Source organism: Zonotrichia leucophrys, chromosome 2, assembly GCF_028769735.1.
Source record: "Zonotrichia leucophrys gambelii isolate GWCS_2022_RI chromosome 2, RI_Zleu_2.0, whole genome shotgun sequence".
NCBI lineage: Eukaryota > Metazoa > Chordata > Aves > Passeriformes > Passerellidae > Zonotrichia > Zonotrichia leucophrys.
Genome location: NC_088171.1, coordinates 97,229,128 through 97,243,760, shown reverse-complemented (window position 1 = coordinate 97,243,760; position 14,633 = coordinate 97,229,128). Strand labels below are relative to the sequence as shown.

At 36.1% G+C, this 14,633-nt stretch overlaps 1 protein-coding gene across 1 annotated transcript in view; it reads left to right on the top strand.

Moving 5' to 3' along the window:
- Window positions 1–14,633, top strand: part of DOK6 (docking protein 6) — a 257,083-nt gene that overhangs the window by 81,156 nt on the left and 161,294 nt on the right. The window contains exon 2 of the mRNA XM_064705765.1: window positions 13,797–13,904. Within this exon, the coding sequence (XP_064561835.1) occupies window positions 13,797–13,904 (108 nt within the window). The remainder of the gene's footprint in view (window positions 1–13,796; window positions 13,905–14,633) is intronic.

Here is a 14,633-nt window from a genome sequence, read left to right as displayed (position 1 = left end):
TTTTGCCTTGCTTTTCCTGAAAAAACCATCAAAGACTTATACTTCAATAAATTAAACTATTCTTTTCTGTTTATAGGCATGGGGGAAAGGAAGAGAACGTATGACTTCTCTTTTAAAGTAGTCCCATTGTAAATAAGCAATAAGACTCTCAAAACAAAGCTGAGAACAGGGTCCAAAGTTTGTGCCAGAAAAGAAACCATTATCTTAACCAATTAAAAATATTCTAGTTAGTCCTAGGCAAAATTAGTTAGTTAGTCCTAGGTGGGATTACATAGCTTCAATTTTAATTAGAATTGACTTTAAGACTTCTAGAACTAAATATTAAAATAAAAAATATGTGGCCTTCTTAAAATTTCTGGATGCTGAAGACCACAGAAAGACAAGCTGAATATAAGTGAACTACTTGGTGTGAGTTCTGTCAGAGAAATTCTAATGCTTCTAAAATATTAATAATACTGTGCCTATAGAGAGAATTTTTCCCAAAAATCAGCTCTAGAATATTGATCTGTATAGGTATATCTTGTAAAAACATTTTTTTCCTAATGTTCTACTATGTTTTGATTGTGAATTTTTTGTTAGCAGTGATCAAAAAAGAAAAATCTGATAAGAAACCAGTTAAATATTTATGCAGACCCGTTAAGAGCAATTCTGGCCACTCAACTTAATGACAGTATTTTGAAGCCAAGCTTGGCTCAGTTTTGTGAAATGGACCATTGCTCTCTTTTCTTCTGGTTTCTGCCTGTGGTCAGGGGGGATATTGTTCTCACTCCCTTTTGAGCAAGCCCTTCATCTGCAAAAGATATCTGGAAAAGTTTCATATAAATAAGATATGAAAACCATGTAGTGAACTCTGATATTACTTTCCATAAAGACCAAACTTTGAAATAATGAAAATCCCCCTAGACCTCCTGTCCTCCAATGCTTGTACCATTGAAAACTACATTTTATTTTCTTCAGCCTTCAGAAACAAGGATAGGAACATCAAAAAGATCTACAAAATATTTTAAAGCACATTGCACTAAATCAAGTATTGTAGGATGATGTTTGCTAACGATTAAGAATAGGAAACTTCAGCAGTGTATGTAGAAAGAATCAGACAGACTCTTCTATGGCATTGCACAGTGTATCAGGTGGAACATATCCTGTGAGACAATTACTAATGCTAATAATATTCTTCAGTTGCTGTGCTGCTAATAATAAAAGAATGGGGACAGTTCATAGAAGAAAGGAATTCCTGTTGTATGCAACAATAGAAATAGCAGGAGAAATGTAACCATAGAGAGAGGTAGAATTCTGTGAACAAGTTAAAAAAAAAATCACTGTAAATAGGGCTGATCTTCCAATTATAGGCCTTCTCTGTTTATGTAATATTTTATTAATTTATGAAGTCTTAGGGCTTAAATCTAAATCTAAAATTTAAATCATAAAGCAAGACTGAACTAATTTGAAGTGATTATTGAAAGATATTTAAATGTCCAGCAGGGCAGACTTAAAGAGACCATAGGGAAAACAGTAGGAACCAGGGAGTTGTTAATTTGAAAGGTAGATGAGCCAAAGGAAGAATTACATATTGTATGCTGAGAAGAGTAGAGCTAGATCCTCCTAAAGAAAAATGGAACAAAAACCTCTGCCATCAAAAAGTAAGATGGTGCAGCATCCTCATCTGCTGAGTGTCACAGTGGCTGTCTTGCTGAGACCTGATGCTGTGAGTTCACTGGTGAATGCTGCATTGATCTAACATGTCTTCACCTATACAGCTCTCTGCTGATAGATTCCTGTTATGTTAAAAATATAATACCCAGTAATGGAATGTACTATAACAAGTGATTTGGAGTGAAAGGCAAAATTCCATTCATGCAGATGTTAGCTGCAACAATTAGAATTTGCTCTGGGGCCAAGTTCATAAATTAAATCACAATTAACCACAAAAACTCTCTCCAAAGCATGGTGGCTGTGTATTAGCCACTGAGTACCTATGAAAAAGAATCATGAGTGTGATATACTCCTCATACTATATGAGGGTCACAGGGAGAGAAAATACAAAGAATGTGAATTGTCCAGTATTTTCTCTCCTGTGTCTCCTCAGAAAGGAAATTATTTCTTAGTGAGCCAGCACCATAAGGACAAGAAGAAAAACTGTCCCACTTCAAATATCTCCTTAGATATAAATTGTGTGATGAGTACAGAAGGAGTAGCAGGCACCTATTGCATGGCTCTCTGCAGCTGGAGGAGGCAGGGCTCAGTGACTTGCACATTTTCTCTCATACATCTATGCCCAACTCTTACCTAACTCTTGGTTCATATGCAAGGGTCATTTAAGTGCACACTTTAAAGCAAAAAGGAATGTGTAGCAATTTCTGTTCTGCAGTGCTGGACTTAGACCTGTCTGTATTGAGGCAAGAGTTATAATGATCACATACAAAGAGCTGCTTGGATTAATTTTGGAGATACTGAAATATAACTGTAATTTTAGAAACCTATTTATGATATACATCTATTGGGGAATGGCCCTGGTATATGTTGATTAACAAGCAGAGACAGAATTTATCTGCTGCTGTCAGTGTGTATTATCTGATATATAGATAACATAAATATATACTTAATATAAAACACCTCTCAAACTGAATTGTTCAGTGAGGATGACTGAGATTTTCAATGCTTTTATTCAATTTTACACTGAAAACTTCCTTGTCTCTCCTCCCTACACCACCTTCAAATCAGAAACATTAATTCTAAGTTATTGAAAATCATTTGGGAGTTCTCACCATGACTTTGTTCTAAACAAAATCAGTCAAGAGGGTGCACTTTCTGTGGACTCTTGATGTGTAAGAAAGCAACTGTGGTGACCTATTCAAAAGCTACCATAGACATAAATTCTTGAAGATGCTAAGAGTTGGTCATAATACTTTGCTTCTTAAGCTGTTCTAATACTAAAAAATATAATAAAGTTGTTAGTCCATTCTCTCACAGTATCAACTTAGAGAATTCTGTATCACACAGAATTTGGCAATTTTTTTGTAGTTCATGATTCATAGCATGTTCTTACTCAGAGTGGTTATTAATAAAGGTAATAATTCTATTAAACCTACTGGGTATTTTCCATAAAATCTGCATATATTATATTGTAACCATATCTTTCTGCTGACTTTTTACATGGAAAGATTGCTTAACAAGAAGCTGACTTGCTGTGGTTTGGGAGTTTGCTTACTACTGTCACTATATAATAAAGCTGTATCTGTAACAAGCTACCTATGTTTTTAGTCTTAAACTCTTACTAGGACTTCATAACTAAGATAGAAATTATTACTGCAAAACTAGATGTTGCTTCTGGTAGAATTAACACTAGTAAGCACACAGCATTACCACCCTGCTTCTCTTCTATATTAGACTGCACATTACAGCTTCACATCTTACATCTGAGTCCATCTCAGCAGTGTCAGGGAGTGAGAAGGGAGCGACACATCCTTCTGCTCTTGTCCTATATGCACTTCTAATGCTGCAAGTGAGAAAAGGTACTTGTGCTAGGTACTCTTGAACCAACATTCTAGATGTTTATACTCTGTTAAATTTGACCAGAAATGCTACAACTTATTTTTTTCTCTCCTTCCAGCCACTCGTGCCCTCAGGTGGTCCCCAGGGCACAGAAAATCAATGTGCTTTCTATTTCTAAGTGGCTGATGAGACTATAAATATAAACAACATCAGTTGGGTAGACTAATAATTTTCTTCTGCCCATGGGAAATAGTTGTAGAAGGACAGTCTTATCTTCTGCAAGCTCTGGAATGCTGGTGATAATCAGTGAAAGTGGGAGGAGGGATGGGAAACTTGTTTTGAGAGGGTTTTTTCCTCTTAGATAATATTAGCTTAGTGGGATGACCATAACTCCTTTAACAAAGAAATTCGTATTTGGTCTACGAGACCTTGAGTGTTACCAGTTTGGGTCTGAGCCAAAGCACACTAAAGCATGGCTTTTGTGTGTTCACCTGAATGCCTTTTGGGTGAATCTCTCAAACTATTCAGGGCAGACTTTTTGGAGACCCATCACAGGTACAGGGAATTATAGCAGGGAATTCAGAGTGGTCTTTTGGATTTAGGAAGTTTGGGTTTAGAAACCATCTGCTTTTCCTCTGTTTTATTTCCCTGGGGTCAAAAGAACGTGGTTCCTAATCCCCTGTAGTAGCTATTTCCCCACAGGACATGCTGTCTGGGAATGTAACATACCAGCTGCATTTGTGTTCTGAGGGAAGCTATTTCATGCTATTTTTCTTTGAGTAAAAGCTGTCTTTATCTGTTAAAAATTTGCTGTTGCAACAAAAGCTGAACAGAACTAGTGTTGGTATTTACAAGAGCTGAGGGCTATAGCTTTTTCTTCCAAATCCTCTTAGTTGTGCGTAAAAGCATTTGTTTTCTCATCCTTTTCTTGTTCTGGATTACGTCTTTATTCATTACAGTAGTGATGCATTGTAATAGCAAATTGGTAACGTCTTTAAGCAGAGATTTTCTGGAAATACCTAGTACAAGAGTGGCAGATAGCAAATCACTTATAGAAATCAAACAAAGTTTGAAATATGTATCCTTCTGTCTGCATTTGTCTGAAAGTTACAACATCCAGAGCAAGTCCTGGTTGGGGTTTTGTTGGGTGTTTGGTTTGATTTCTATTTATTTGTTTTGTTTTGTTTTCTACTTCAAGGTAATTCTGTGCATAAATATTGCAGGAAATTTCAGTGAATGACTCCATTTTAATATCCATTTAATTTCTGTCACAGTATTCTTGCTAACTCTGAGCTTTTAACTATTTCCACTTACCACAAGCTGTGAATTCATCTTCCTCCCCTTCAGTTAATTTAAACATAAGAAGTAATGAAGGTCTTTGGGGCATGACAGCATCTCTTACAACTATGATTCTTTGTCAGGAGGAGATGTAACCTATAGGTTACAGTAATGCAGGTGATCAAATGCCAGAAAAACAGCACTGGAATTAAACATCCTCTTGAATATTTCTATTTGTATGGTCCTGCTCAAACCCTGCTGCAGCCTTCATTTTGCAGAACACCTTTTTTTCTCTCTAAGATTAATTTCTCCATAAAATCTAGTGGCTATGTCACAGTACTTAAAGTAGATTCAAAGTGGAATATCTAACTAAATTAAAAGAAAAAAAAAGGATGAATTTGTTTTGTAGGAAACCAACACAACTGAGTCATGCAACCTGGTATTTCAGAGGTTTATTGAATATGCCATAGATAAATGCCATTTTTAAAATTGTTCCTGTTCTGTGGTACAGTGCATCAAAATATGTTTGAAGAGCTTTCCTTCTACACTGGAATTTGTATATTCTTTAGTCTCCCTGTATAAACATGATGCACACACTTCATGCCAGGGGGAGTGACCAGGCATTTATTAGAGTCATTTACAGATTTCAGTGAGCTTTCAGCCATTTACATCAGTGAGGCTGGGTTTGCAAGGTTTTCTAAAGATATGCTGAAATGACAAAATGTGCCAAAGAATAAAAGGCTCTAACTTTCCTATTCTTCTCTAAGGATCAATTGCTGTTAGAAATTATACTCCTACATAAATATACAGTGGTGCTTACAGTCAGCTCTCATTGTTATTTTTTTTTTTTTACAAAAAATGCTTCAGACTCAGTGCTGTGCTCAGCTATGTTAAATCCCATGCAAAGCAAATTTTTCACTTATTTTACCAGTGAAAACAACAGCATCCTGAGCACTTTGATGCCTTTGTTAAGTTATTGCAGAGTTTCTCTGTGACAATGTAGAGAAAAGATAAATGATCAGAGGGCTGGAGCACCCTCCTATGAAGACAGGCTGAGAGTTCAGGTTATTCAGCCTGAAGGAGAGACGGTTCTGGGGAGACTCTTAGAGAATCTTCCAGTACCTAAAGAGTTCAAGAGAGATGGAGCAGGACTTCTTACAAGGACATGCAATGATAGGACAAGGGGGAGTGGCTTTAAACTGAAAGAGAGTAGGTTTAGATTAGATATTAGGAAGAAATTCTTTATTGTGAGGATGGTGAGGAACAATGACAGAAATGTTGTGGATGCTCCATCCCTGGAGGTGTTCAATGTCAGGCTGGACAGTGCTTTGAGAAAGCTGGTCTGGTTGGAGGGGTCCCTGCCCCCATGGGGTGTGTGTGAGGAGTGGGTTGGAATTAGGTGATCTTTAAGGTCTCTTCCGACCCAAACTGCTCTACAGTTCCATGATGTGTTAGAAAATCTAGCTGATGTAAACCTGAGAAATAATTTTGGATTCTGAAGATAAATTTGAGCTTGTAACCCTCTAAATTTGAGCTGTAAAAATTATTTGAGTTTTTTCCCCTTGGTAGTATAGAACAGATGTCTGTGATTCTATTTTATTCTGAAGCTCTGCTTCATTTTAAGGTACTCAGTTGCACGTGTTTGATTTTTTACTTTCACAAATCCCTTCCTAACATAAAGCACTGAGGATCTGAGGTGATCGATACCATCTTTCAGTGTGTGTTATTTCAATTTGTGTGTAATAGTCTGAATTTTGTTTTCAAGAGACATAAATAAGAGTTCTATCTCAATAACTTGTTTGTTTTTCAGCATTATGTTCCCTTAGTAGTACAATAAATACCTTTAATTTTTTCAAGAAGTGATGACTGTCTACAAAATATGTGTAAAACATACCATGTTTCAGCTTAATAAGCTCATCAGTGGAAGAAAGATAGTGATATTTCTATTATTTGTATATATGTATTTAGAGTAGTAAAAATAAAGGAATCCTAGTTTTCTTCTCTAAATATTGCTTTGTATTGCAGTATATCAAACCATTCTTTGTGATTTTTAAAATTCAAGTGGGCATGTTTAGTTGTAACTAATTAGGTAAAACATTTTTTAAAAAGTGAGATTTCCACTAAAAGAAAACAACATTCAGATGAGTTAAGGAAGGTAACTACTCCAGTTCAGTTTGAGAACGTACTCAAACTTAGTATTAAAATATTGCAAAACCATAACTTTCTCTGCTGGTATTTTTTTATTCTCAATGTAATTCTCTGATTACATTGAGAAAAGTATATGTAGGAGGAGATATCAACATACATGGGTACATAATTATTCCTAAGCAGGTGCTGCACATTCAGCTTAAGCTCAGTGAAATGCTTGACATTTTTTGAGCATAATAATTTCTTAAAAAAATACTGCAAGCTCTGGGATTTTTCTGCTGGATGTGTGCTACAACTCTTGAAACCAATTTTTTTCTTCTGGTTTTGAGGACATTTTTTTGTCATCAACTCAGAGGCCAGACATGAAGTGAGCAGTATTAGTTTTCCTCCAAAAGGATCACTGCAGTTAGTCTTGCCAAAACTGAGTCAGAGATGCAGAAAGCCAAAAGAAATGGCTACTAGAACTGATTTTTTTAAGTAACCATAAGATCCATTCAGATGTAAGTAATAAATTCTGCTGATCTGCAGACTGCTGTGGAGTCAGAGTGTGTTATTTGTGTAGGCTGTCCTTCTGCCCTTGAATTGCCCTGATGGTTCTTCAGAACAAAGCAACAGTGGTAAGGTTTTAAGCTAGAGGTGCCTAAGGATTGATGGAGTCATTTAACACTTTTCACAGCAATACAAGGTGCAGATCTGTTCAGATATGTATCCTCTGCTCTCTTTTAAACACATAAAAATAAAAAGCCCTCAGATTCCATAACTGAAATGTTTGCATGATGCACAGAGTAGTTTAGCTAGTGGAGGAATAGTTGGAAAATTGCTATGGTGTACTTTGATTTCACATAAATCCCTAATAATAAAATAAATCCTTTTATGGATTACATGTATAGCCTGTGACTATAACACCATAAATTATAGTATATTATAAGCATCTATATGAATCTATAATGGCATGTTATGGCAGCAAAAAGATGACGTGTGTATACTATAACTGGGTGAATTGTCCCTAATCATCTCTCTCTAACCATCCTAATTGTCAGACTGCAATCAAGCCCACAAGGATTGATCTAATCTTAGATGAAACAGTTTTTAGCAGATGTTTCTTTATTTCTTCAATTCCTAACTTTAAATGCCAGCAGATTTGCAATGTGCAAAATATTAGTAATAAAAAAATGCTATCAGGAATTTTAGGATTTGAACTATGATACTAAAATTATCTAACACCTACTTGTATTGTTGCAGAAGGTCATGCCCCAAGCTCTGTAAACTAGAAGTTTAACCTTTCTCAGTAATTTGGATGATGAAATGAAGCTCAAGGGTATATGCAAGGTTATCATATATGAGGAATGTTTCCCTGCTGGATAGCATTCACAGCATACCTTCAGACAGTATTTCTCATTGAAAACACTACTAGTCTTTTTTTCTGGTATATATTTGTGGAATTTCTTTAATCCTGACTTGACAGCTGAAACAGCTTTGCTTTTATTGTGGTTGCTTTGTGGTAGATAGTTTGGTAACATTTGAAGAAAATATGTTGAAGTAGGCAAGAGGAGGTGGAGAGTTAGACGCAATTTAAAAAAAAAATTGAAACTAAAAATTGAAACTACTCAGGCTTATTGTGTCTTGTGGTAAAGTCTCAGCCCCACATCCCAGAACTACTGACAGGAGCAGGTAAGCTCTTGCTTCTGAGCACAGCAATGGACTCATTGGCCCCTCCTGTTTGGGTGCTGGATATCAGATGGCTGTGGTATATCTCTGCCCTGCTGCTGGGAGAAAGGTGAGTTCCCAGCAGTGTGTAAAGGAGCAGGAGCTGGCCTCAATTCCCTGCCACTTTGCTCCCTCTGTGCTAATTTAGGATCTCAGTGCTGTGCAGCAGTGCTCTGCCTCTCTTGCTTCTTCATAGGAATCCAAATTTGCCACCCAAAATGCACCCAATTAGTGCAGTGGGAACTGTATTTCATTTCTATTGTCAAAAAGGTAGACAACAAAATCAGAGCTGTTCAAATGTTGGTAGCTGAGGTAAGTGGATTGCAACCATAAGGTGTTTTGGTTTGTAGCTCAGGCTGTTTTTGTTCTGTTGAATTGACTCAGCAATAGCTTAGATCCTGTAACTTGTTCTTTGGGCTGAGGTATAGATCCCCATTTTCCTCCTGGGCCTTTTTATAGATAATAACTCTGTTTCAATTTCTCCTAAGTTTTACTTGAATGTGTGACAAGTGTAGTTTCACTGAAGCAGTAAGGTGTCACCTCTTGTCTCTTCTCCCTTGGCCAAATTATGCACAGAATCAAAAAATGGTGGGTGTCAAAACAGTGGTTAAATATGACTTTACTGTTACAACTATTTTTATTTTTCTCATTATGAATGCCATATTTTTAAGTTGTGACTACATTTTTTAATCTCACAGCAAACTGCATTTCTCTCACATACCCCATAGAAATATTGATTTTTAATGGAGATAACTAGTGAGGTAAACCTGAACACATTCATATTTTGGTGTTTTTAATGCATATACTGCAGATGTTGTCTTGTCAAACAGGAGAGAATGCACATGGCAAGTCAGGGATGAGAAATTAACTAGCCTTTCCTGCAGATAATGAGATGTAAATGCTGAACGGAATATTATTATGTTGTTGTCTTCCTGGGAGAAGATTTGATAGGTTATGCCAGCAAAAAGCTCCATGAGTGATGCTTCAGTGCCTGTCCTGGTCAGTGATGGTTTCTGTTAGTAATTAGGAGCTGACTCATTGCTGTTTCTCTCAAGAGACAAATGTTTCTACAGCTAGTGGCAGAAAATTAGATGGTTTTCCAATATACCCAAGAAAGCTGCCATTTGTACTGTCCTTTGGATAGGTGCAGGGAGATTTCACAGCATCTAAAGCGATTTGGAATAAAAGCTTATAGTGTTGTAACTTTATTAAAAAAAAAGCATGGGGGATTTTTTTTGTTGTTTCTGTTTGCTGTTGGGTTGTTTGAGTGTGAAATTTCTGGAGTAATGTGTAGAAAGTTGTCAATAAAAGTCCCTTTTCTAAATATTAGTGATGACTGGGAAAGCTTTATTTGCTACAGCTGTGGATAGAAAGAAATGTGAATCTCAAAAGCATTTATTGTAAATGGCTAGGAAAAAGCCTTAGAAATATCTAGAAAATTGAAAATCATACATAACATTTCCACTATAAACCAATTATTTTAAATTACTTTAGAAAAGAGGAAAATATTTCCTTCTTTCTGAAAAATACCTAGCCAGTGGATTTCCTGCAATACGTATTTTAATGGATTTGTTATGAACAGCCATGGCAACAATAAACCAGAATTGTATGACGTGATCATGAAAAGTAATGGCCCATTCAGAGGCCAAATTTTTGCATATATTAGTCAAAAATATTAAAAAATATGATCATGCTGCAAATGTGAGCTGAGCAGTGTACTATATTAAGCAGAAGAAAATTATCAAAATAAGATTATACAGAGATTTCCTAATTAATTGATCTGTTGCAGTGTTTCAAGTAGAATATTAATGAAAGGATCTCTGAAGATTAATAGAAATGTATCAGCATTAGAAGTCAAATTTCTGACTGGAAAGATTTCAGAAATCATTTGAAGGGAGGTTGATAAGGTAATGTTGCTCCAGGTTCTGGAATCCTCTCAGTAACAAGATGAGGCTGCTCAGGTCCATCGTGAGAAAAGAGGCTCCGCTCCCCCTCGTGCTCGTACATTGTAATCAAAATCATTCCCATGTGCTATCACAAGGGGCAACCTAATCAGTTCTCACCAGACCACAAGTGTGCTGAGTTATTGCCATGGCTTACTGATACATAATTGCACAACATCCTGGGTAGTAGAATCTGGAAGAATATTGGTTTTGTGTTTTGCCCATCTTGTAAAACTGAGATAGAAAGGATGTTGTTTAAAGAGGTTCAGCTATGCCTAAGGCTCTGCAGGTCATTTCAATAGAATCCTTCTCAAGATTGTAATGAACAAGTTTTTTCTAATTGACACAATAATAAAAGAAAACCTAAACCCAGCATGTACTTAATGCCATCTTCCTGAATTTCTCCAGTAAAAAATGCAATGGCATGGGGCATACTTTGTGTTGTTAGCCCTTGATACAAAATTTTAAAATCATATTTGTTGAATAGTTGAGAACTCATCCGAGGATGTAACCCTGATTAAATGATCAAATATTTGGCATTTCTTCAATAAGCACATGTGGAAAACAGTCTCACAGGAAATACTGAGTATTATGGAGACAACACAGCAAGTGGTTCTAATTCTCTCAGTTCTGGAAGGGCTGATGCTGATTTCTCTCACAATGGCTTACCTAATTATCTGAGGACTTTAGAAGTCTTTCAGAAGTTTTGATTACAGCCAATGGCATCCTAAAGTAGGCCAGGGATAAAAGAGTATCTCACAGTTCGTGAATAATTGAGTAGGCTTCTGTATAACAATGAGGTGCCTTATGAAAGGCAAATGTTTGTTTGCTGTGTGCTCACATCTGCACCTATTTATTCATATTTATAGGTAAATTCATATGCTAATGCTTTTTCAAGCACTAAGATACAAAGTGTCTGTTGGCATAATAAGGTAAAATGTTGCAGAAATGCAATGGAACTGTACATGTTTATACCAGTTTAAAAATTAGGTTGCAAAAAATAAAATCCAAATTCAAGGATGTATCTTGGCATAAGTACATAGAATATCAGGAGTCCTCTTTGGGCCTTTTCATTCTTCAGATCTCTCCTCTTCTTAAAGGTCTGGAAAAAACAGATGCCAATAAATTGAACCAATTGCAGTCTAAAGGACAAACTTGTGTTTCTCTCCTCTTGCTATTCAGTGTTCTCTGAAAGCAAAGGCTGTTCATTCCTGCAATCTGTGTGCTGAAGCCTTTGAATTCATCTCACTTCTGAAATGTGTGCAAAGGCTGATGAGCATCCTTAAAGATAACTAGCATCAAGCCCTGGTATTTGATAGTAGTTCCCAGTAATAAGGAGGTCAAACTGTTCCTCTAGAATTTCATCAGCTTATCTGCAAAACCTCAAACTCACTTTCACGTTGTCCCAAACTGATATCCAGTGAAAAAAAGACTGAAACCATCATTTGTCTGAACCTGCTCATTTGTCACTAAAGGAAGTGCTTTGGAGTATGCATTAGATGGCCTTTGATCTAGAAAATGGTCTCATCCTCACAGGGAGAGGTCTGACTCCATGACTAGGATGTATAGTTTACCTTTTTTTAGGAATATTTCTAATGTACTGGATCTAACTGATACTTCTCATTGCAACAAAATATGACTCTCCCATATAAACACACATAAAAATATATTTTAAAAACCACAAACAAACAAAGAAAACTTTCTACCAACCTTTGAAAACCTTCTGTTACTCAATACAAATTATCATTTTCATTGTCACCAGCTGTCAAATATTCAGGTCATCTGCAAAATGCAGATTCCATGACTATGCTAAAACCCACCACCAAGATGATGACTTGGGTTGGTCTGGCTTTTCTAAAGAGAATTTTTTGAGGACTGTAAGACATTAAAGACATATAATGAAAATTAGGAGATCAAGAAAACATTTGAAATTAAGATCGTTGTGTTCACCCTAATAAAGCACTTCCTAGGCAAAGACTTTCCTAAGAGGAAGAGAAATAAAATGAAAGTACACATAGACTAAAAAACACCCAGGATCCCAGAAGAGCTAGAAGTATTATTAAAAGTGACACTTTTATTAAATAAATATGTCCCTTTCAGACAGTTGGTACTGTTGTTTTTTAGTAAGGTCAAAATAGTGTGAATATTCTATATCTTTGTGTGTGGAGCTTTTCACACCACAAAACTGTGTTGAGCTAATATGTTTAATCAAGGAATAACTGTGGGAGAAGTGCTGTAGTTTTGGTAAAGTCAAGTTGCAACACTGCCAAGATGTTATTTGAAGAAAGTACTATCTAATAAAGATGGTTTATGATGTCCCAAAGTGTAATGTCATTTTTTTTCAGGAAATATGATATTGTCTTTGCTTTCCCTCAGGACAGGTGAAGTAATTTCTGAGATAGAAAGCACAGTTGTACAGTTGCCACTTTACAACCTTAGTAGAAAAAGCCTAAAAATTTTACACTTTGCAATACATGTACTGGCAGAGGATTTAATTATATACCATGTATTCTTCTAAAAGTCTTCATAATTAAACATATTGGTACTGTAGCCCAATGGTAGGGTTTTAAAAGAAATCACTTACTTTGATAACATTCATTTTTGATAGTGGCAACAGGATAGTGTCAGTAGTATTATGTCACAATGTGGTTAATTAAGCGTAATTATTTTAATGACACTATATCTTCTGCTTGTATTCAGTTTAGACAGCAGACTGAGGGGAAAACTTCCTGCTCTAATTTCCTTGGGTTTTTTAATTACTTAGTTTTTTGGCAATGGGAGGCATGGTTGACCAAATTCAACAGTACTGTATTTCTTGTGCTGTGTCATTAAATTTTGTAGAATTTGTACTGAATTAAGGCTCTTCATGTATGGCCAGTGGAATCATTGGGTAATATTGAGCTTGGGACTTTTTTCAATCTATCCTTGAATTAATAACATAAAATTGCATATGGTATTGTTTATAGAGCTGTCCAAGTACTGGAGAGAAGAATGAAGTAAACTGCTGTCATAGACTATAAAACTAGATTGATATCTAATCTCTTACTTGCATAATACAGTCTAGAGGATTATCATTAATCAGCTTCTCTTTGAACTGCAAATTTTACTCTTAAGGTAAAACACTGTCATTTTAAAATATCTTCCTAAGTCAGTTCTGTAACTGAATGCATTTGTAATACTCTCCACCTTTAAAGAAAAACTAATAGAATCCATTGATTTTGTTCACAGATTTTTAGGCGTTGTTGGTTGGTTTTCAAGAAGGCTTCCAGTAAAGGACCCAGAAGGCTAGAAAAATTTCCAGACGAGAAGGCAGCATATTTCAGGAACTTCCACAAGGTAAGTCATGCCTCTCTTGTGAACTGAAGCATTGCCTGTTTACCACTCTTCCTTGGGAAGAGTGTGTTCTTGCTTTGTCTGGTTTGCAAACAATACAGTGTTAGCCTTGCTGAAAACCTAATCCTGGCAATAAAGCAGAGTAAAACATCCATAACTCTCAGTGATGCAGCTGAGATATCACACTGTTTTTTTTCCAGATGAGCACAAAACCCTCAGTGTATTTGAAGCAATAGAATGATGGTTTTTTTAGTTAAAGACTCATAGTTTGGAAATGTGTAAAATTGGCTACCTATTCAAATGTTCAATCAATAGTCGTTAACTAAGTATTACACAAATTCTGGAAATGCTAAATGCCTCAGTTGTAATGAGGCAAACGTGTAAGGTTCTTCCCAGAACTCAAGATTTACAAGCTGTGTCAACAAAAAGATTTTTAGCAGTAGAAAGTCAGGATTCGCTGAATGAGATACTCCCTGCTTTCTCTGTCACTCACACTTCTGTGATGGGAAGCAAGATATTTGAGCATGAGTTCTTCTTTCTGTCCCATAAGTTACTGTTATCTGCCCCCCCAAGTCTGTCAGTAGAATTCATGCTGCCTAATCCTAAAACAAGGTGGGGATCTGTGCTTGTACCATTGCCTTCTATCAAGTCACTGTTGGCTTTATGACATATCAATGTTAGATATTCCATTAAACCTGTCAAGTTGAAACACAAAGATGACTTAAGCAATGG